The sequence below is a fragment of the Natator depressus genome, chromosome 2, assembly GCF_965152275.1.
Source record: "Natator depressus isolate rNatDep1 chromosome 2, rNatDep2.hap1, whole genome shotgun sequence".
Classification (NCBI taxonomy): Eukaryota; Metazoa; Chordata; order Testudines; family Cheloniidae; genus Natator; species Natator depressus.
This window is the reverse complement of record NC_134235.1, coordinates 153826645-153850538: the sequence shown is the minus strand read 5'-3', so window position 1 is coordinate 153850538 and position 23894 is coordinate 153826645. Positions and strand designations below refer to the sequence as shown.

The window sequence follows — 23894 nt, the reverse complement described above, 5'->3', positions numbered from 1 at the left end:
ATTAGACAAAGAAAAAAATCCCTCTCCCTAAAAACCCATAAAATTGAGCTCATTATAAACCTATTGGGGTAGTTGCTGGGATTTAGCCAGTCTGTACAGAATGCAGGGTAGCAAGTATGTGGAAAACTGGCCTAAAACTTACCTTTGCACATCTCTGTTGTGATGACTGTGTGCAGAGGCAGTCCTTTTTGTATTCTTGTTCCTTATCTAAACACATTAGTAGGGTATGTATCTTGGGGCATATTGTGCCAATTTTTAGGCGAAGATTCCCCATTGACTTCACTGAGAGTTCATTTTAAGATTCCCCATTGACTTCACTGAGAGTTCATTTTAAGATTCCCCATTGACTTCACTGAGAGTTCATTTTAAGAACTGATGGTGCGATAAAGCTTTGGTTTCTGAGAACCTGCAGTCTCTTCCACTCTTAAATTGTACTTGGGAGTTTTGTAACTTTTATTTGTAGAGTTGGTCAAAATTTTTCTCAAAAAAAGAATTTTTTGTAAAAAATGGCCTATTTTAGGAAACTAAACTTTTTGTGAGAACTTACTGGCATTATCCATTTTTTTTTGCTTTTTGAAAAAATATTCCCTGGCATTTTTATTCCACATATTATTTGCAATGTTATTGAAATGTTTATAAAAATCATTTTAGAAATCATTATTGAAATGACTAGTTAACTGAAAACTCTGTTTCCAGTAAGAAAATGTGATGATCAGGAAATGAAAAATTTAGATTTTAATAAAAATTAATAATATTTTGATTAAAAACTCACAAAAAACACCATGAAAAATGGTTCCATTTCAAACTCTGTGAAACAAAAACAACTTTGAAATTTCAGGGTTTTTTGTTGTTTTTGTGGATGTTTTTTCCCCTCTTCCCAGTTATTTTGTGTAGGTATTTATTGACTTTAAATTACTTTCACATGAAATGAATAATACAGGGCATTTCTCTGGCTACACAAGGGAGACTGAGTGTTTTCCCTCCAAACACTCCCATATTTTTGTACAAATACAAAGAGTATATATAGTAGCCTGGCCTACAGCAGCGGAGCCTGGAACAGTCTGCCTCAGAAATCCATGGCCACACAAACAGGTTACTCAATTCTAGTGCTGTAACTCCCCCCAAAGACTACGCAGTCCTTGTGTGTGTATTTGTGAGCCAGGAGGTAGCAGGGGATAAACAGAGGGTATGTCTACACTACGATTAAAGACCTGTGGCTGGCCTGTGCCTGCTGATTCAGGCTCCCATAGCTTGGGCTAAGTCTGTGTTTAATTGAGGTGTAGACGTTTGGACTCAGGCTGGACCCTGGACTCTAGGACCCTGCGAGGTAGGAGGGTCCTAGAGCTTGGGCTGCAGCCCAAGCCCTAATGTCTACACCACAATTAAACAGCCCCTTAGCCTGAGCCCTGGGAACCTGAATCAGCTGGCACAGGCCAGCCATGGGTGTTTAATTGCAGCGTAGACATTCCCAAGCCCATCTGCAGCCCTTCAGGGTATCAGGAGTTGTTGAGCAGGAGAGACAGGGAGTTTCTTTGCATGGACTTTCCTAACCTCAGGCTGCTACCTACCATGACAGGCTAAGCTCCTAGAGACCAGCTCAGCCTGCTGTATGCAGCCAGCACCTTCAGCCTACCAGGCTTTGAATCCAGGCATTCCGTGCTGGATTCTGTCTTTCCTACTTCAGTAGGCGCACGCTAGGACTGCATCACCTCCTTCAGCACCTTACCTCTTTGTTGGCATAAACATCCACTGTTTAATTTTAAACAGTGAAGACGACATGTATATGTACATACACAATAGACACATACCGAACGGCATAAGTAAAAATAGGCAGTACGGTCTGTGTCAGGCATTATGCAAATAGTAGAATGTAGAACCCATTACCTCATTTTATACCATTGTTATAGCAGCATGTGTGCAACCCACAAAGCAAATTGCTGTGGGCCAGAGATGGAGATCTGAGAAAGGGTAAACATTCAGTGAAGGAAGAGAGTGAATTACAGGGATAAAGCCTAGTACTTTCATACCAGAGCACTCGCTAGAGAAGATTGTTAGTAAGAGGGGACACAAATAGGATTCAGTAACTTTTCTAATATTGTTAGAACATGCAGATCAGTTTTAAGACACCCTCTCATGCCCCAGTTTAATTGGTTATTATCTTATAATTAACGTGGCAGCCTGGAGTCTTTTATTAGCTTGATCATTTTAGTATAAGGGTTGAGCTGAGAAAACCAGTTACTTACTGAATTTATTCCTGTCAGTCAAACCATTGTTGAGAGGCCTAATACATGAGAGGTTTTGTTCTGATGGAAAAGGGAGAGAAATCTAATTAAAACCAACATTACACTTTGCTAGGAATAACCCGGGTCACACTAATATAACAACGGGATCATCAGAACATTTTCTTCACAATGGCACATCATATAGCATTCTCCTGGTTCTCGGGATAGTTCAAAACTGTGTCCTTAAACATTTCTAAGCATTACCTCTGCTGAATCATAAGAAACTGATGATGAAAAGACTGGATATCATGAATATGTTTTGCTTCATACCATAAAAATATAAGATGCACCATTATCTTTATTAATCATCTTCCTGATTTTATACATGCAGCAGGAAATGGTTCATAATAATGTCCCCAAATCACATTTAGCACATTTTTAGATTTTGGTTTCTAAGAAAATGATATCTTAAAGTTATTTGTTGATATGTCCCTTAAACTGCTCTTGAAATCCATAGAGCTCTGTATGGCTCGAAAGCTTGTCTCTCTCACCAACAGAAGTTGGTTCAATAAAAAAAAATATCACCACACTCACCATTAGGGTTGCCAACTTGGTAATGGACGCTCCAGGAGGAGTGCCGGAACCTCCCCTGCCCTACCTCTTCACTCCGAAGCCCCACCCCTGCCCCACTTCTTCACTCCGAAGCCCCACCCCTGCCCCAACTCTTCCTCCAAGACGCCACCCCCTCCACACCTTTTTCCCCTTCCTCCCCCGTCACTCGCTGCTTTCCCCCTGGGTCAGGAGGGAATCACCTGCGGAGCTGCAGCCGCCCAACACAGGTAGGAGGTAGCCCTGGCTGAGTATGGCTAGCACGGGTGATGACCCAGCACCTCCCTGTCTCCTCCGCCTGCAGTAACCCGCCTTTGGGTGTCCAGTCAGTAGATCTGACCGGACACTGTTAGGTGCCCTTTTTGACTGGATTTTCCGGTTGAAAACTGAGCACCTGGCCACCCTACCCACCATGTCTCTCTAATGTCCTGGGACTGACATGGCTACCCCTACACTGCATATTTGAAATCCATAGGCCTAATCTGACACTCAATCTTCAAACCAAGGGGAATTTTCTCTCTGTGATAAACTCAGGATCAGGACCCATCTATTTTCAGAGTAGTTACTTTTCTATGTATTCTCTAAATAGGCATCCAAATTACTTTTCTGTGCAAACCATAAAATCCACAGTTCTCCTCCATGATGGTTTTATCTGTTGCACGTCCCTATCAGAGCCCATTTCCTCAATTGTATGCCTCTCACAATCAAAAGTTTGTGCTGCAGCCACCTCACGGTGCCTAAAGAGAATGGGCGTACTCAGAACCAGTCTACGCTTCTCTTTAGAGAGACCGAAGAGTTGCTACTGAGTGACACAAAGCTTTTCCTTCCACCACATGGGGTGAGCAAGCTGTGCCTGCAGTGCTCTCAGTCTGGGGAGCAAGGGAACCAACATGAGTCTCACACAGCAACGCAGAGGTCAGAGTGTCACCACAGAGGCCACAGAAGACGTGTCTTACACTTTCATCCTCCCGTAGATTAATCAATATGCAAGGTTAAACAGTAAGAAATAAGGCTGTGAAAGATCAAAGGGGTTTCATTAGCAATTTAGAGCCAAGTGCTCCAAAATCTTCAGTAAATCCCCAGCCCAACAAAGCACTTAAGCATATGCTTAAGTTTAAACATGTAAATAGTGCCTTTCACATCAGTGGGATTATTCACATGCTTAAGTGCTTTGCTGGATCAGCACTTATGTTCACCCATGCTCATGTTAAAAAAGGAGTGCAATGGGTGCCTAAAGGGAGCCTAACTCCTGATCTGTGGACTGTTGGAGATGTTCTCTATGTAACCGTGGCAGAAAGGACAGTACAAATGCCATGCATCTGGAGTGAGGTGTAAGCCAAAAAATGGAGGAGGTTTAGGGAAATGTATGCTGAACATTGAACTTACAGGCAAGCTCATCTACACTGCCTCCAAAATGCAGCAGAACCACGGATACTATTTATTCATAATGTATTCCATCTACAGCTGGAATAAGTCAGCACCATGTTCTTGATTTACTTCTCCCTGGCTGGTTTGGCAGAGGAGAAGTTTGATGCCTGCCTCGGCTGGTGCCTGGAGTCAAGGGAAGATAGATAGGACCCCCATTCTGATCCATATTGGTCAGGAGGCCTTGATTTAATCCTGGATCAGGGAAGATCTAGCTCTCTTCAGCTCTAGGTAGGTGAAAGACCAGTCTGTGGATGTTCCTTTGCCACATCCAGGGGATCCAATAACTCATGGATTCCACTGCTTACCAGCCAGAAAACAGCTGTGTTATACTGTCTACATTTTGGCAGGGTGTTCTGTTGGTAGGAGAATTTGGCCTATATTCTGTGACTTCCTGTTTCTGGATAGAACAATATAATGCTTGGAATCAGTCAGAGTTTGTTTTAGTTTGTTCACTTCCTGAGGTGGTTTAGGGCCAATTTTTCAGATCTTACCTAGTTGTGCATTTGTGCACACAGAAATGTGTTATTTTGTGTGTGCACTATGGTTAGATATTGATACATTCCCATTTATGTACTTGCAGGCTAGACAGATTACCATCTAGCCATGTACACACACAAATCCCAATTTGTACACCAGCATCCAATCCAACTTTGCACAAGCAAAGTAGGTACGTATTTGCACCTGTGCTAATCAAATCCTTAACACATCATATATTTGATTTATCCCCATTGAAATCTGGACGGTCCCCTGGATATTTGTCTATGGGACCAGCCCTGCATGGATCCAAGAAGGGATCATGTTGTCATTAATGTCCTTGAGTAAACAGGGATTTTCATTATAGATTAAATAAAATCACACAGTACACTATTGTGTATTCAAGCAAAAGGGACGTGCGCCTTAAAAAGGGGATGGCTCTGACTAATTCTAACTTTAGTAGCACCCTGCACTTTACTTCCTAATTGCTTCAGCTTTACAAGTTATACACTTTGTGAACCTCGCCCTTAAATCACTGTTGCTTGTGGCAACATTTATTACCAGTATTCATTGTGATCTAACTCTAATTTTGTTCAATTCGACATGTAATCAAGTGACATTTAGGACCTTGGAGATACTCTGCTGACTGTACATCCTGTTGGGCAGCATCCTCTAGCCTTTGTCCTCTATTGTAACAAATATATTGTCAGCAGTGCTGACCAGTAGGAAGCTCTATACTTTATTTGTCTACAGAGGTTAACTTGAAGGGCACCTGCAACTCTCAAATGGGTGTTGGCTCCAGACTTCATGGTATTACAGTTTCCGGGAGGAGTGCAGAGCCTGCATATAACTGACTCAGTGTGTGAGTGAGAAGCAGCTGGTGCACTGTAGCCCTGCTTTCTTTATGGTGCCAGGCTACGTCAGAGCAAGGCGTTCAAGAAAGACTGGGGTTTCATTCTCAGGGTTTTAGGAGGGAGCTTCTTTTGGGGGATTTAGACTTGGTTATATTCCTGCCGCTTGAAATTCTTTTGCGAGGGCTACTGAAGAGACTTTTCACAGCAGGAGGCCAAGAGGAAGGCACAGCTGCCAATCCCAGTGCTGTTTATTAACTGCTGCTTTTAGCCACCACTGTCAAGATGCAGCTTTATTACTCTAGTATTATTGCGCAAGAGACACTTCATTTGTTCGTGTTGTCCTATTTTAAGTGCTCACTCCGAATTCATGAGGCCAGATTCTGCCACATTTACACTGAGTAGGGACTTACTCCACAAGAAGCCCCATTAAATCAATACGACTATTTACAGAATAAGGTACAACATGACGAATGCTAGCAGAGTATGGCCAATACAAATACATTCTACCTAAATAAAAAGAATAGAAATGTTGACCTTCTCATGCACGGGCAGTTCAGAGCAGTTAGTGTATATGGGCCAAATTCTGTTCTCAGTTTCACCAGTGTATGTCACAGTCATTCTGCTGAACTCAGAGTAGAATTGTAATTGAAAACAGCCTTTGGACCAGGAAAAGGTTTTAAAGTGAATAGAGTTGCCGATGAAAGGTGCTGGGTCGACAGCCCTGGAGCGTGAAGTTGTTTGTTTATCCAAAGACACTGATAGCGCATTGCCCTGCAGGGATCACCTCCACTCAGGAGGAAAGGGTAATACAGCCTCTAGCTCTATTCAGTCCTCTCTGATGGAACTGCCACCACGAGGCTGCAATCATGGCCAGCTGTGGTGTTAGCTCTGTGATGTGGGTCTTTGCCTGACAGGGAACAGACTCAGCTCCTTTTACTGTACCAAGAAGTTAAAAGAAAAAGCATGGATTTCCCCTGTGAACATAAATTGTTTCTAAAATAGAGACTCTAAAATCCATCAGCTATAAAATGGTGTCAGAAATGCCTAATTTTAAACGTACAACACTGAGGGCCAAACCCTGCTCTCATTCACCCCCATACAAGTCCACTGGAGTCACCATTGCAATTATGCAACCAAAAGGAAGTCAGTAGGTTGCATGGGTGTAACTGACAGCAGAATTTGGCTGTAAGCGTCTTACTGAGTTCAATGTGACGTATGCTCAGATCAAGTCCCTACAAGCAGGGTCTTAGAAAACAGCTTAGTTCAGTATTGCCATGTTGGTAAAATGATTGGTAATCATTATAAGTGAAATCAGTGAAGGCTTTTTGTACGACTTGTGAGCTGAAAGGTGAAATACTTACCGCTGTGACATACTGGTTGGTGTGTTTTGATCTAGGATTCTTCTCAGGGAGAGCAGGAGATGTGCACAGGGAAGGAGGTTTAGAGCCAGGATTTGAAGCACCTTCATCCAAGAATGTCTCTGTAGAGAGCTGGGACAATCCAGGATGAACAGAGCAACTAAAACCACTCACACTTTCACCCGAAGTGCACTGGGATGATTCTGAACTCTCTGTGACTATAAACAGGAAGAAAGCATGCAAAGTTAGACTCTGTCTAGGCCTGTAGTCCAACAGTCTTTACACACTGAAAGACTCTATATCTTCCAGTGTCTAATATTTTAGGACTCTACTGATCCAAACTGAACACTACACTCTGAGTGTGGCCTAACCAGTTCTTTATAAAGTGATAGACAATCTCCTTAGATGTATATACCCTCCTTGATTAAAGCCACCATCCTAATAGCCTTCTCCATCAGTGTGGCCATTGGACTGAGGGGGCGCGCACACACACAGACACACACAAAAAGCTTAGAAGAAGGCTAAGATTTCCTAGCCCTAAGGAGCTAGGCCTAAGGAGTAACGCAGTGCTGTGGGAGTCAGTGTCACCATTGTTTCCCTTATTTGGTTCATGTATTTAAAGAGTTCTGAAAATAAAAAGTTTAAGATAACCACTTGCAGAGGCACTACTTGTACATCCTACCCTGGGTGACAGCCATGGCTCTAGAGAGCAGCAAGAGCTGTCATGGTTGTTGCTACCTAAAATTAGAAATGTGATAAATTTGAGGGACTAAAAGTACTGCTTAAGACATAAATCACAAAGCTCTAACATATTGTACCTCTACACATCTGGGTGTGTCAATCCATCGAGATACACATCAGAACCAGAACAACCTGCCATGTCCAAAATCCTTACAAATCCCTTCTAATCCAGATGCTGAAATTCACTCACTCATTGAAGGCTGACTGCCAGTTTCCTGCTCCAGTTCATCTTCCTCAATGCAGGTTCTAATATCATATGACCAGTGGTAGAAGGGTGGTCCTAATAAGCCTGGATGAGGTGGGCTGGAATACACATGCAGGTTCAGTGATCCCAAAATGGAAGAAGAGGACTGGCTGCTTGAGGAAGATGTGCTACTGTTTGAGATAGTGGAATGCGGCCTTTTAAATGGAGTGGAGTGGTCAAATGAAGACACGGCTACTGATGCTCGAGATCTTGATTCTACAAGCAAACAAGAACCTTTGATCATTGGAAGGGAACAAGGTGAATAAGGGGAAAATGCTATTTTGAACAAGAAATAAAGCAGGATTGGCTAGCTCAATAATCTTCTACTACTTGAATTAAAATGTTATTGAACTGAGTTTAGGAAAGTCCATTTGTTCAGCCCGCAGCTGCCCCCGTGCTCTCCAGATTTTCTGACAAGGAGAGATTGAATACAGTTGGAGGTCTGTATTGCTGAAGTTCCATGATCTTAACAACAGAAATAAGATACTAAATCTACTACACCGATACAAAAGTAAGATCAATTCTTTGTGGAAATATGTTACAATAAACTTTAAAAAAAAAAGAGTGTGAAACAATTAATGAAGACAATCGTCCAAGCAGACTGGCAAGTGGGAAGGCAGAACAGCAACATAATGTGAGTAGTAGACAGTACCTGTTCCCTTCATGATGTAATCTATTGCTCGGTCGCTTATGGCTGCTTCACTGGGCTTGATATCCATGAAAGGTTTATTGCCTATTCCCATTGACACCATTTCTTGCATTCTGAGTTCTAAAGTGGGGAAATGCACACGTGTAAAATATCAGCCACTCCTTTGATGTTTTAGTTATGCTGCTATGGGAGAACAAAAATATTTCCCTCTTTCCAGTACCCTCGGCAGTAGCTTACTGACCCCCTACAGGAGAGAAAAGCATTGATCAGCTGCAAACACTCTAGCTCTGGAGCCAGCCAGACACTGGTAACTTGAGCAGGTCAGACTTAATTTTTTGTAAAGTAACTAGAGGGTTGTAAAGGAAACTAGAGGATTGTAAAGGATGGTTCCATCTCCTCTGGTGCTATCTCTCAGACCCATTTCATTATTATTATTGAATCTTTTTAACAGTACGTGTTTTTTTTTCCTAATGGCAAAGTGAGATTTGTTTTCCAACCATCCTCAAACATTACAGAATAATTCTTTAGAGGGAAAATGGGATGATCATTGTTTTCATCACCATTGAACACGACTCAGTTTCAGAACATCCCCAGTCACCACACCAGTCAAATACATTGCAATTCAAAGCAGAGTTCATAACTTCACTCCTACTAAAAATATAGCCATGGAACCTGCATGTCATTTATGTCTAGCACAAATCACCAAGCCTATTGCCACCAGGCCACCATATTAGGAAGTTAACTTCAGTGTCAGGACTGTTTTACACAGTAATTTGAGGCTAGCAGTACAAATATCTTCCCACCCTTAACTGAAGGTTCTTGGCAGAGAATCTACCCTTATTAAACTTTTTCTTCTGTTAAGGATGGATGGTTGCTTGTGCCAAGGATGGAGACTACCAGAGCTGCATGAATATTATGGTACTGTTTTATTATGCATGCAACTCAATTAGGGTGGCATGCTCCCCTCTCTGGGCCTGGCCAGTCCCTGCTCTCTTTGAGGCAGTTTGCCCACCAAGGGGAGTTTGGAAAGAACAGTCTGTGTGATTGGAGGAGATCAGGGACTGTGATTGCACAAATTAAAGGGGACATGGAAGGCTTCTTGCACACTCCCCCTCTTTGTGCTCTTGCTCAGCAGCTGGACACAATTTAACTCTTAGGGGGCTGATAGTGTCTTTTAGGGCTGCATTTCAAATCCTGCTCATGTAAGTAGCAACTAAAAGCCATTCATTACTATCTGAGGGCTGTTCAGTGACATACGTGAAAAGAGTTAGTGAAGTCTCACTCCGGTCCACGCAGAAACCACCTGCCATTACAAACACCTCAATTGCGGTTAGCACTAATTGGGAGCCTTGTTTGTATTCCCAACATGGGTGCTCCCTCAGGACAGGGCTGAGGCATATTGTAGGGGAACAAGCTTTGCTGCTGTCCATGATGCACTCAAGCAAAACTTGGGCTTCCAGGGCTGGCTGGCACCTTTCACGAGCTCTAAATTAGCTTGAAAAAGCTTGAATCTAAAAAGAACAACTCAGGCTATGGATACACTACAGAGCTTACAGTGGTGCACTTATGCTGCTCACCACTGAGAAGTTCTCCCGCTGACATAGTGCTGTTCACATTGGCGCTTAGGTCAGTGTAACCTGCGATGCTCGGGGGAGGCGGGGTGGCTTATCCACACCCCTGAGTGACATGAGTTATACTGATGTAAGCTGCAGTGTGTACAAAGCCACAGTCTTAAAGAGAGTGGAACAGAAACAGAAGTTTTCCTGAACTCAATTTCATCGCAGGGGGAAGGGTCAGGCCCTCCAACACATAGAGGCCTCAGGAATTATGCCCATCAGCCCTCCTTTCTCAGTGGCTTTACTTCTCACACTCAGTGATCTCTCTCAGGCCTTTGCTTCCAATTCCCTAGAGATTATCCTGATGATGTAAAACAAATGCCTTGCTGCAGAGAGGCTCAGTTTGTCCAAAGCTTTCAATGTGCACAGATATTTTCCCATTCTTCTAGGGCTTAAATTTAGCTGGAGCCATCTGGAGTAGAGTGCCAGTAAATATTTTTAAACCCACAAGGAGCCCTGGCACCCCAGTGCCCCGCCCTCAGGACTGAAGTCCTAGGCCCTGGTGCCTCCCGTGGGGCTGAATTCCCGAGCCCTGGCGTGCCCTGAGCCTTGGCACACATACATTCCACGACCCCCCTCCCCGCAGCTGAAGCCCAGAGCCTTGCAGCTCCACAGGGCAGAAGCCCCTAGCCCACCACCCTGCTGCAGGGCAGAAGGCCAGAGGCACTCCCTGCCTGCTGGGCCCTGGAGGATTTATAGCATATTGGGGGGATGGGGGTGGGAGGCTCCGCAAAATAATCTATGAGAATTTAAGCCCTGCTTTCGTCTAAATAGCTTAGGTGTCATTAACTGACCCCAGGTCTGCAGTAAAAATGGACGTATTGTTTCTCTAATAATTGTGGGTTAAAGCGCACACAGCTCAACGGAAGGGGGTAGGCACTGGCTGGTACATCAAGGTCTTAGTCTGGTAGCAGAGTTTCTCAAACAGGCTGGGAACCATTCTTCTAAAAACCCATTAAGGTAATGAAAAGAATCTGAGAATATAGTTAATCACCATTAATCAGGCACATGATCTTTGATGGGATATTTACAAAACAACAGAGCCAAATTGAAGCTGACCATACACATATACAGCATCCTTAATAACAAAAATAAAGAGGTACAAGAATCTTTCCATCTTATAAGAACTTAGAAACATCCAAATCCTTAAGAAGACACTGTTGCTACAAGTACTCCTCAGAAGGAGAAAAGGTCCTGAAGCTCCAGCATTAATTCATGGAACGCCCAGATGGATTTAGAATAAATATGCCATGTCCCTCCTCCTTTGTTCATATCTATTCCTTTCATGTCACTTCTGAGTTTACTGTCACTTTCTGTGCTACTTCTCTTTTGGTGTGAATTAGGAATTTCTGAGGGGAATTCTGAAGTGATTGGCTAGAGAAGAACAAAGGAAAAGGATTTAAAAAGAGAACAGCATTAAAGTGGCCGAGTTAAAGCTTCAAATCGGCCGGCTAGTATGTGTTAAAGTCGACACGTTAGTATCTCCCCAGCAATGCTTACCACCAAATAGGATTCGGCCCCAAAGTTACTATTTTCTAATTTTCTTTTTTCTGAGTCGTGTATTTAACTGCTAAATTTAAAGTAACCTGAAAAGGGGGGGGGGGAGGGGAAATCATCCCCTTTTCTTCATTATGTTGTACTGTATAAAGAAAGCCTAAAAGGTAAGAACTTTTTGTTTCCCTTTTTGTTGTTTTTCTTTCCTTTCCTTTCTGTTTGATTTTTACATTAGAAATGTTTACCCTATTTTTCTGTCTACGGATGACTGCAAAATGGTAGGAATATGACGTTAGAGATACCATAACTATGTCTACCATAACTACTTATGCTAAACAATCTGTTCAACCCTGTACTCAGAGTGTCACAGCTAAATACATTTCCCAGACCCGAAGAAGAGCGCTGTCGAAGCTTGAAAGCGTCTCTCACCCACAGAAGTTGGTTCAAAAAAGGTATTGGTTAAAGATTTAATTTGTCCTTCAAATAAGGGCTGAGAAAGCTCACAATTCACATGTGGAGCTTCTGAAGAGTCCTGTAACAAAACCAGAAAAGACCAGAGCTCCCTGTACTGATATTTCTAACATTAAAATGAATGAGGAGAGCTCTTTACCACCCTGCATGTCTGATGAACAAAACAAAAAGGTCTTACTCATGCCCCTTAAAACAAAACCAAACCAAGAAAGGACAGCAATCCAATTTTTTTTCTTCTGGAGCTCACTTTTAAGCACTATTAGCTGCACTTGTAAGAAGCAGTGCTACTTACTGTGGCAAGACTGAAAACCAAGTGTGTATTCCACATAGGTTTCCCAGGGGGTATATGTTCCATACTTACCACCAGTAAGTGTAGACAGTATAGCTGTAGCGGTATTGGTCCCAGGATAGTAGAGAGACAAGGTGGGTGAGGTAATATCTTTTACTGGACCAATTTCAGTTGGTGAGAGAGACAAGCTTTCGAGCTACACAGAGCTCTCCTTCAGGGCTGGGAAAGGAACCCCCCCAGCATCACAGCAAAATGCAAGGTGGAACAGATTGTTCTGAGAGACCATTCAAGATAGAGTGGCCTGTTAACACCTCTGCAGTCATATGACAAAAAGAGGAGTGAGTGGGTTACAGATCATTGTAATAAGCAATAAAAAATCCAGTGTTTAAAAACTAGGTTTGCCCACAGTGTTAGCAACATATCCAAGGGGCCCTCCCAAAGCCTGCTAATTGTAGAGAAACAACTTTATTGTGCTGTAATTGTTTTAGGAGTGCTGTTTGCAGAAGCTGTTTTCCGGTTGCTTTTTTAAAATTGAAGTCTTTGGTGACTGCAGACATAAAAGGGTCACCTAATGTGATTGTTTGACTTGCCTTTATAGAACTACAAGGAGTAGACTGCTAAACCCTTCACTCTCTTTCTGAATTAAATAGTTGGTGTACCTCGGTTTCTCAGAGCTTGTCTCCAAAGAATCCTTCCTATGATACTGGTCCAAGCAATTTTAACTTCTGTTGAGTTGGCTTGAAGGATGTACGTGTCCTGGGATTTCCTCCTCCTTCTAAACCAGATTTCAAACCGTAGACCACTGTCTCCAACATTCTCTGTCATCCCAATCTCAGCCGTCTAAAATCATATTAAAAAATCACACGTTCAAGTGCATGGAAACATTTATAACAAACTGATGAAGTGAAATTCTTTGCATTGCTCATTCTATGATGGTAGAAAAATGTCTTCACCTTGATTCCTTGGTAGTACAACTGTACACAAAGCTGTAAATATTTCTGTTTGAATTTTCAATATCCCAAGAGTCAGCACTCTAGATTGCCCATGTGATCTCTCTGTAAGAGCAGCATGGAGCTGGCAGTGTTAATCTCTAGGAGAAGCACAGCATCCTCAAAAGTTCAGAGGACTGCAGTGAATTGAGTTGAAGCTGAATATCTGGGGGCAGATCTTCAGCTAGTGGATGCTGTCACAGTTCAACTTATACCAGCTGAGGATCTGCCCCTTGGGGTCTAGTATGCAGGGTGAATGCTCTATATATTGCCTCAGTTCAACAACACAGGTCAGCATATACTTAAAAAGTTAAGCACATGCTTTGGTGAATTTTCATATATCTGCTGTTGCCAACAAGGGTAGTTGCAAACCCTGGCTTCACACACATACACCTCTCAAGACTGAGAGGTACAAATCTGTAGTCAGCATGGTGACCGAGAGGTCATAACTACATATCAGGCATTTCTTCTTGTAATGAAAGAAATGTTAAAAATAATTATTTCTACAAGAAACACCTGATTTCCCATGAGTCCTCTCCAGCAAAACACACATGCACTTATGATACAGTGTATATACACACAGACATGTTTTGCTCATTTTACTCATCGGTTTCTCAAAAAGAAAAAGGAGTACTTGTGGCACCTTGATTATCATACACATTGTAAGGAGAGTGATCACTTTAAATAAGCTATTACCAGCGGGAGAGTGGGTTTGGGGGGGGGGGGGAACAAAACCTGGATTTGTGCTGGAAATGGCCCAACTTGATTATCATACACATTGTAAGGAGAGTGATCACTTTAGATAAGCTGTTACCAGCGGGAGAGTGGGGTGGGGGGAGGTATTTTTTCATGCTTTGTGTGTATAAAAAGATCTTCTACACTTTCCACAGTATGCATCCGATGAAGTGAGCTATAGCTCACGAAAGCTTATGCTCAGATAAATTGGTCAGTCTCTAAGGTGCCACAAGTACTCCTTTTCTTTTTGCGAATACAGACTAACACGACTGTTACTCTGAAACTCATCAGTTTCTGTCTCTCTCATTTCTTCCAACTTTTAAAAAACACATACAAACTACTTGAAATGTAACGTGCAATGGAACTGTGATCCGTCACCTGCCATTGTCAAACAGATGGGGTTCCTCTCCATGCAGAATACTAAGCAGATGGCAGGAGGCATGCTGCATTGTACATGCTTTCCAAAACATTACAGCAGGATTACATTTACCTTGAATGACTGTTTGTACATATAGATGTCATATCCCCCATCAATCTTTTTTGTTTTGCTAAACAAGATGAGGTCTTCAAAAAGGAAGACATGTCTCAAATACTTCTTTCTTCCACAGCAAACAATAAACTCATCTTGACATCTCAGCTGTCCTTGTTCTTTCAGATTGACCTGATTGGAGAAAATGACAATGCTACTAAAGATAAGGGAAGGCTGGGCTGATTTTGTGCAGTCCAAGGAAGAATGGGGGAAGGGCATTATGTCACATAGATTGTATGCTCTTTTGGCCATGGACCGTCTTCTTGCTCTATATTTGTACAGCGCCTGGCACAAGGGGTCCTGGTCCACGACTAGGGCTCCTAGGCGCTACAGCATATATATAATATAATAAAATAAAATAATCTGCCTCTTAACAACTTTCTGTCTTTAAATGAAAACTGCAGCAGCAAAGCCAAGGGGATATTTGAAAAATAAAGGAAGGATTGAAAAATGCTTACATCACACCCTCTAATGGCATCCATAGCAAGTAAGTCGTTTCCATGGCGAAGCTGGAATTTCACCATTTCTTCAGCTGCCCTGAGATCATTGAGCTCCTGCTCCTGGGTCTTAGTGCACTCTTTGATCATATCTTTTAGAAGAAGAGCATATTTGCTCATTCTTTGAATAGGCTTCAGCAGATAGGAAGCCAGATCCATCTTATCACCCAAATCCTGTTGTTTATTCTGTGGGAATATTAAAGGTATGTATAAACAATATTTGATATACTGCATAAAAGTACACACAGCAGTGAGCGGTGTTCACACAATTCACATTAAATAAGAAGCTGGATAGTAATTACTTTAAAGAATGCATTTCCATGGCTTGTAAGCAAAGCATCCGATTGTGGTTTGTTCTTGCTGTATAACGCATACATTCCAAACTGTTCTTCCTGAAAAAGTATAGGAAAAGGTGTTATTCCTTGTTATTTTCTGTTTCTCCAGCAATCAATTCCTTCTCCATTTAGCATCAGACAGTTTTGTACAGAAATCACGTACAGATTATAACACCCCCCTCCCCCCACAATGGATGCATTCCAATCCAAAGCTGCAGGAGGTGCTATAATCGAGACACACTTCGGCAATGGATATCCAAGGACCATTCATTTAGGAGATTTAGTTCTCTATAATTTACAGCTCTTCCAGATCAAACAATTTGCAAAATTCATCTGTTTCAACTATCTGTCTATTGTAGGTATTTCTAGAGCACCTTTCATTACAGTATCTAAATGCTCAATCAGCCAGGCTGACTTTAAACAATATTGGCAACTCATGTGAGTTGACCCAATGACTTTGTCAGGATCATTCATGTGAGTAAGGGCTGCTCACATGAGAAAGTGTTTCCTGCTGTATGCTAGAGTTAATTTAGACCCTTTAGAACTTGTAAGGACCTCCAGTTGGTGGGGTCACAAAGGTACCTAGGCACCTAAATCCCAGTTTTAGGCTCCACTACGATTCCCCAAACTCCCACCAAACCCCGTAGGTGCTTAAAGTCATTTGGTGTCTAAATTTTCAGGTTAAAAGTTCCCTCAGTGCTCAAGTTTCTTCCTCTGGGCATGCGCACTGCTGCCTCCCTCTAGGTGTCTGAGCACTTTTCTCCCATCTAAGCCCCAGAGCAATCACAAATTGCAGAAGACAGGAGCTGGCTTGCCTAATTCGCATGCAGCACCTGATCTGATACGTGTGCTCAAAGGCTGCCTACCAGATCGGGTCCCATTCCAAATCTAGCTGGAGGAGATGGTGACGGCAGTTACCACCTTATAACTTTTAGCGCAGGGGTTAGAGCACTTGCCTGAGATGTGGACCCATGTTCAATTCCCGCCCCCCCCGCCCCACCCGAGGGGGAGAAAGGATTTGAACAGAAGTCTCCTGCCTCTCAGGCAAGTGCGCTAACCACTGGGCTAAAAGTTATAAGGTGGGTAGCACCTCCTCCTCCGGCCGTTTGCCTGGAGCTAGGCAGGCACCTAAGGGAACGTCTACACTGCATTTTAAAACTTGCAGCAACGAATCTCAGCGCCTGGGGCTTCAGACTCGGGATTGTGGTGCCACACTAAAAACAGCTGCTCTAGACATTCGGGATTGAGCTCTGAAGCTGGGCAGTGGCTTGGGCTTCAGAGCTTGAGCGCCAGCACAAGCCACAGCATCTAAACTGCTATTTTTAGTGCCGGAGCACAAGCCCCACAAGCCCAAGACTGAAGATGCTCTGGAACTCGCTGCCGTGAGATTTAAAATGTAGTGTAGACGTACCCATACTCATTCTCAAAAGAAATACTCTAGGTGCCCAAGCCACCTGACTCCCATTCATGAATTGCTAGCAGAAATAGGCACCTCCTTGAGGCCCTGACTTAGGTGCTTATCTCCATGAGAGGGTCAGGGCATAGGACACACTCGTGTTCTCAGCATCTCCCATTGGCTAGCTTAGGTGGCTCCTTATCTAGTGTGCTGGCCTTTGTGAATAGCAGTGTTGTTCCTGAGATTTTCTAGGTGCCTAAAAGTTATGCATTATGACGCTCAGTGTTGCAGCACCTAAGTCCCTATGTGAATCTGGGCTCCAGGTCCCAGTGCTGAGTGTGGTATAGATCGATATCTAGATAGCATTGTGCCCAGTCTAGTCTTTAGGACAGAATGAAATCTTCTCCAATAACTGAATGGTATTAAAGCATACGAAAAGATTCCCTTTTAAATTCCCTGGACATGAGGGAAGCTTCCCAATGGATTGGAAGTTATAAAAAGATCAGGCGAGATCACTATTTTCCCATTGCCTCGGAACACTGAAATAAACAATCTTTTTCACTTCATATGTTTGTTTTCCTTCTTATTAAACAAATTATCTTCTTCCTTCCTTTAAACTAACAGGACCCAAACAAATCATCTAAGGATAAACAAACAGATCTTCCCCTCATAATACAATCCAAGCAAGCAACCAATAAGTAAATGTTGGTTTTCTTTTCTAAGAAAAAATAAACCTAGATTATTAGCCAGCCTCTGATTTTTGCCTGATATTGTAGAATAGTTCTTCAGATAGCTTTGTGTTGATACAATACAGTAGTTATAAAAATACAGCACAATTGTGCTTCCCCCGCTTTATCCATCGAATAATAAAGGAATTCAGTTATGAATGATCAGGTTCTATAACACGTTCTCAGGCAAAATTCCTGTCAAAAGAAGATCAATTTTTCAGTTTTCCAGGTTTCTTCCTCCTCTTTTTTCTGTTTCTCCATCTTTCCCTTTTTTCCATTTTGACACTGAAAAAGGGGGGGGGGGGGTAAAAAAAAAAAAGCCGAAGGCAGGTAAAATAAGTTTGAGTTTGAAAACCAAAAACATCTTTGGTTTTAGCTTTTCATTTTTTCTTAAAAAAAAACCAAAACAGAAAATTTTGAAAAAATGCCTCATGAATATATTTATTTTTTGATAAAAACCCCATCAATGAAAGGCCGTCCTTTGTCCTAATCTTTACAAGAGTCTTCCTCCTTTTATTTTGTTATTCCTAGTATGAGAACAGGATAACGAAGAGAGAAAATGCGGAAGCCTATATGAGCTGGAGACAGTTTGATCCCTGAAATCCTCTGCTGGAGCCCACAGAATTAGAAGAACAATATAAGCCTCTCTATCTCCTGAAACAGCTAACATATAAGGTGGCAGCCCCAGCAATAAAGAAACTGTATGAAGTTTAGGGTTATAACTCCCACTCCAGGCTCCCCTGCATTACTCCCTCAAGTGTAATTCTCAAGAACATGGGGAGCAAGGGCAGGTCCCCTTCCTCTGGGCTTGGTGATGGCTCACAAGCAGATTAACAGAGTATGAGTGAAAACTGCCAGTTAGTTGAGTGGTGGGACTGGCAAGAGCGAAGAGGCTTGCTTTTCATCCAAGTACTGGAACACAGCCCCAAACCACTACTCAGCTGAACAGCGGGACATATGAGTCAAAGACAATCTGATGCTGCTGAGTACCAGCTACAAGCAGAAGAACATGTCATGGTTCCCTTGTGCCTGCACTCACGAAACAACGAGCACGCTGGGAGAGTCATTTGGAAGGGCAGTGCTACAAAACACTCTTGCCCAACTTCCCCAACAAACCAACCGCATTGTAAGTGGCACACTGGTATTTGCTCCCTTCAGACAACCCAGGAGAACAAACAAACAAGCTCTTCATGTGCAGGCCGGATATCTGGCAAACACAGGATATGGGCCGAAGGGAACGGTACAGCATATGCTCAAGGATGAAGACGGGAGCGGGAGAAACAGGAAAGGAGCAACTTCTTGTGTGTCACCAGACTGAGAAAAGACTGACCTGGTTATTGAAGTTGCCTCACCCATCCAACCCTACACACACACAGAATCAACAAAGCTATCCCTTTCCTCCACAAAGCGAAAGAAAACTCAGATCTCAGCCCAAGGAACTATCATTCAAATTGTCCACCCTGCTATGGCCCAGAACTTTCAAAAGGGTCTGAGGCATCAGTAAACGACTACCACTTTCATACTAATGGTGTCTAGTAATGAGCACTAAAGCAATCTCTCTCTCTCTCTCTCTCACCCAGGCCTTGAGCAGAAAAGGGCACTATGTGCAAAATGCAGCCTGAAAGAATGTGAGTCCAGGGCGCCGTCTCCTAGAGCAGAGAATAGGTCACCACAGCAAATTTCTTTCTTATCTACCAGCATCCCCCAACCTACTAACCGGGCGTTATGGACAAAGTAAATATCAAGGACTGACACATCCATGCTGGGGAACGTCTGCAAGCTGAGCACAAGCAACAGGGTCCTAGAAGGAGTCACTTCCGAAGGTCAGAGTCTGGCCCAAAGAGTTAGTCTTCCAGTGTTTGTAAAGCCCATTAGACATGAACAACACTAAATACGCCAAGTGCTACAGTGGCCTGACAGCCAGGTTATTACATCCCACCTATCCTCTGTAATGTATGTTCTAGAAAACTAGAGGTAGTATGCATTGCAAAGGGGATGAGGAATAGAATAACTTGCTCCTTTGTCAGTAATAGCGCATACAGCATAGAATGCTTTTCCACTTTACAAACACAAATTAATCCTCAACACTCTGGTATGGTGAGAAAGTAATAAAATCCTGACTTTTTCATCCTAGTCAATAGGAAAAAATCACAGCTGTTGCTCCAGGTGCGGGGCCTACATTAAGCATTCACAACAAAAGTGATTCCCTTTTCAGATCATCTCCTTACTTAAAACACAGTGGGCTATTTAATCAATCATTTATTGTCAGGGTTGGAATTTTCTTTTGTGGTTAATACTGGATACACAGAGTCATTAGGAAAGAGTAAAGAAACACCATGTGAAATTGGATGTGTTTTTCAAGCCATTATTGTTCATTTTCCAATTTCTTTTAACGTTGCTTTGACACAATTATCGCATGCCAGAAATGGCTTCAATAGACACTATGGGAATTTATTAAAGTGAAGCAGGTTTAGAAAGCGAAAATAGACAGACAGAAACCTATCTGCTTCTGCTGTAAAGCAACATCTGAGGATATGTGGTTCAGACAAAGATGGCTATTATGGAATATAACAGTGGGGCAAAAGTTGTGTAAGATATAATAAAAAAACCGAAGAATAATGTTCAATTAATGTGAATCACAAACAATAAGACAGTATTTGTTAAGATATGCTTTTCAAAATGGGAGAAGGGGACAGACAAAATACAAAGAAATGCAGGAGCAAGCAATGGGAAAGATTTTAAACCCCTTGAACCCTGGGCTGCTACTGCAACAATTATTCACTTAAAAGTATCCAGCCTTATATTACAGTACTCTCTACTTAACCATTGTATATGAGCACTCAGGACCACAGAATCATGACTGATGATGGCCAAGTGGTTAAAAAGGTAGGGAAAAATAGTTCATTATAGTGAGAGTAACCATGACCACTATAGTTAAAAGTTGCATAAAAGCATTTCTATTCTGCCCTGTCTGCCTTTCCCCCCTCCCCAGCTCCCAGTCACTTTTGGTTTTTAGGCTGATATTACGGTGTCCACTTCAAAATGAACATGTTTGGAAAGTCTGAGCAAAAATTATTCCAGTGTTTTGCCATATGTGGAAAATGAAAATAAAAAAGCTTTTCCCATTGTAAAAATGACCTATTTTTTTTAACACTGGTAACACTGAAATGACCAGTATAAAGTTGAAATGGCAATAGTGTTGTTTGAGAAGTACCTTTGTATGTTCTGGTGAAAACTGTTATATATTTTTCCTTGTTACGACTCATTTAAATCACTTTACCTGGACGTACAATACATTTTACACAGATTATCTTGCTAAACTTGAATGCATGGCTAAGAAAGGCTGAACTGCACAGGTATGCGTGGTTAAGTAAGATGTGCAGTGAATGAGGTAGGGGTTTCACATCCCCTACGTATCTGTGTACCAAAAATTGACCAGCTTGTAATATGTGCAGAACTGTCTTCTCCTGTAAAACTCCTAAGGTGTGTGGAGTAGGACATTCCGGTGGTGTCTGGCACAACAGTCAAATGTTGAGGAATTTCTGACCATAACAGTCATTTCCTGATGTTCAAGTGCTTGCCTTGTCACCGTAGCATTCGATTAACATTATTTTTGATGGAATTATAAGTTAAGCCAACTTTAAAACAACGTAATATGCAAAGATACATCTTTGAAAACATTTTATAAGGAAATCCTGATCCCCAGGCCCATTCTACTTATCCCAACAGCAAAAATTGACCTTTAATCCGTTTTTCCCAAACTTCTGAAAGATGGACCTTCCCTTCAGAAAAATTAATCGCATGCCCCTGCAACCCTGCCATATGTTGCTAAAGCCCTCCCCCTTTCTCTGCCCTGTGTTAGCGCCATACTGAGATTTCTGCAGGGGAGCGAGGGGCCTGGTCCACACAGGGCCTCTCAGGAAGGTAATGACATGCTCACTCGCATGACCTCCCCACCCACATCAGTGGTTCCTCAGGTCCTGACAATAGACCAGCACCATTTCAGACACTCTATGCCCCTTTCCACAATGGCTGCGCCATCCTCTGGATCAGTTGTGCTGACGCAGACTCCCCATACGTTGAAAGAAGGGATGTGCCCTGAACTCCCTACTAGGAGAGGGTCAGAATTAGGCACACAGCGAAGGAGGCCCAACAAGCCATTTCCAAACAGCAAAATGTTAGTGCTTTTAAATGTAATATTTTAAATTTATTTTTCTGTCCAGACACATCTGATTAGCTGAGGGGAAATGTTCATGTACCACAATTAAACTACGAGTGGAATGCTGGAGCCTGATACCCAAAACCACAAGTCACGCATCAGACCAGCCTGGTATATGCAGAACTATCCTTCTGCCATCCCAGAGCCGTCCCTTGGGTAGGGCGACCGCTCCAGGCCCCGCGCTTTGGGGGTCCCCGCGGGCTGGTATGATTGGCCGGCGCAGTCGGTCCCGGAAGAGATGAATCCATCACTTCTGCCCTGGGCCTCGCACCCCCATAGGGACAGACCTGTGTCATCCAATACACATCCCTCTGTGTACACATTATACACAGAGAGCACATAACACCATCTTTTCTCTGGTTAAATGTCGGCTATATTCAGCGGGTGTGGTTCACACGTCAGAGCAGATGTGTAAGCGGCAATTTGATGCTTTGTCTATTGTAAGAAAATTACTGTCAATAAGGTGAGATTGTGGAATTTAAGATTAGTTTCCTCTTGAAAAAAATGTCAGCCCCCCTCGTCCCAATTCACTTGTTGACATTAGGGTGATCAGATGACACTAGGTACTTTCCCAGTATGATTGCAAATGATGTTATAAGAGCACCTGTGCATTGGTTCATAATAGGAAACAAAATTAATAGAAAACATATAATTATAGAAAACTGAAAACTTAGAGGCAGTATTACTTCTAGCAAATTTAGAAAGATTCCAGCCAGCACGTTCTGAGATATCAAAAGCTGCAGCTGCGTGAGGACCTAGGGGTATATGTACAAGTCTCTGAGAGAAGACAGCAGGACACATACACAGACAACAGTAAACATTCGTCACAGGACATCTAGATCATTCACACTATGAGAAACATAAAAAAGGTAAGTGACATGATTTACTCTGTCATAGGATCTGTGATTAACTCAAAATATCTGATTCTAAGAATCCACCCTTCTTTGGAAATGGGACTTACATGTCTGAGAAAACAGTGGCTGACACGCAGTGGGAAGTCTCTGCAGTGTTCCAGCTCTTTTAGAAAATACTGGCAATGGAAATCATAAAGCTTCTCCAGGTTCCCAAAGATAATATTCCGCTTCCCTCGCAAATCCTGAGGTAAATCGATTCTTTCCATTTCTGGAAAATAGTTGTCGATGATATATCCTAAGGATCTAACATATTCCCTTTCTGTTGTGATCATTTCATCCATTATATGTTGCACTTTGCTGCTGGAAGACACAGAACAGCTGTTTTGAACAGTGACAAATTATGACAATGTGTAACCACTGAATACTGAGTGACTGTCTTTGCTTATTTGCATTATTTGGCTCATTTTTACCTGTCCTTTGAGGAAATCACACTGTAGCACTGGCAGCTAAGTTGTTTATCATTATAGCAACAGATCTTTCCGGTTTTTTTGCTCTTGTCTCAGGAGCAAATTTTGCCCCCAGTTACAATGGCGGACTCTCACTGACTTCAGTGGAGTTACGTGGGCATACCAGAGGACAGAATTTGGTTTACAACAGTCTACAGCAGCTGTAGTGTAACAGCTAAGCAGCCAGAAAAGAAAGAAAGAAGTTTGCGCTCTGGAAAGACTTTTTCATTATATTAAAGAACTTTCTATTGCATTTGCAAAAGTGTCATGACCTTTTCCATTCCTGCATTCTGTTTGGAAACAGAGCAACATTCCTGGGATGATAAACTAACATATAGCTAAATTCTCATGAGTTTCCCTAAACAATATATCCTCTGACACAATATGAGCTCCCACTGAGAAAGCATGTTCAGTTCTGAAAGATTAAAATGTGACCAGTTCGAGCATTACAGGAAGATTTGCATTCAGGAAAAACACGGCAAACTGAGGAAGCAATCAGTTTGCAAAAAAAGACAATTTCTGATGAACATTAAACATTTGACAACATAGAAGCAAACAATTTCTTTAAGGAAAAAGGTGTATTTTCATTCATAGACCATGTGGTTGAGAAATAAAATATAGCATAGAAATAAAGTATAGAAAAATGTTATTTTCTGT

At 42.3% G+C, this 23894-nt stretch overlaps 1 protein-coding gene across 1 annotated transcript in view; it reads right to left on the bottom strand.

Annotated features, from left to right (window-relative positions):
• The window catches only part of PLEKHG4B (pleckstrin homology and RhoGEF domain containing G4B), a 132040-nt gene that overhangs the window by 12506 nt on the left and 95640 nt on the right, over positions 1-23894 (bottom strand). The window contains exons 15-23 of the mRNA XM_074945162.1: positions 22839-23091; positions 15502-15591; positions 15161-15385; positions 14664-14834; positions 13109-13289; positions 8583-8699; positions 7877-8146; positions 6949-7163; positions 2244-2303 (exon numbers count right to left, since the gene is read on the bottom strand). Coding sequence (XP_074801263.1) covers positions 2262-2303; positions 6949-7163; positions 7877-8146; positions 8583-8699; positions 13109-13289; positions 14664-14834; positions 15161-15385; positions 15502-15591; positions 22839-23091 — 1564 coding nt within the window. The 3' untranslated portion in view covers positions 2244-2261. The remainder of the gene's footprint in view (positions 1-2243; positions 2304-6948; positions 7164-7876; positions 8147-8582; positions 8700-13108; positions 13290-14663; positions 14835-15160; positions 15386-15501; positions 15592-22838; positions 23092-23894) is intronic.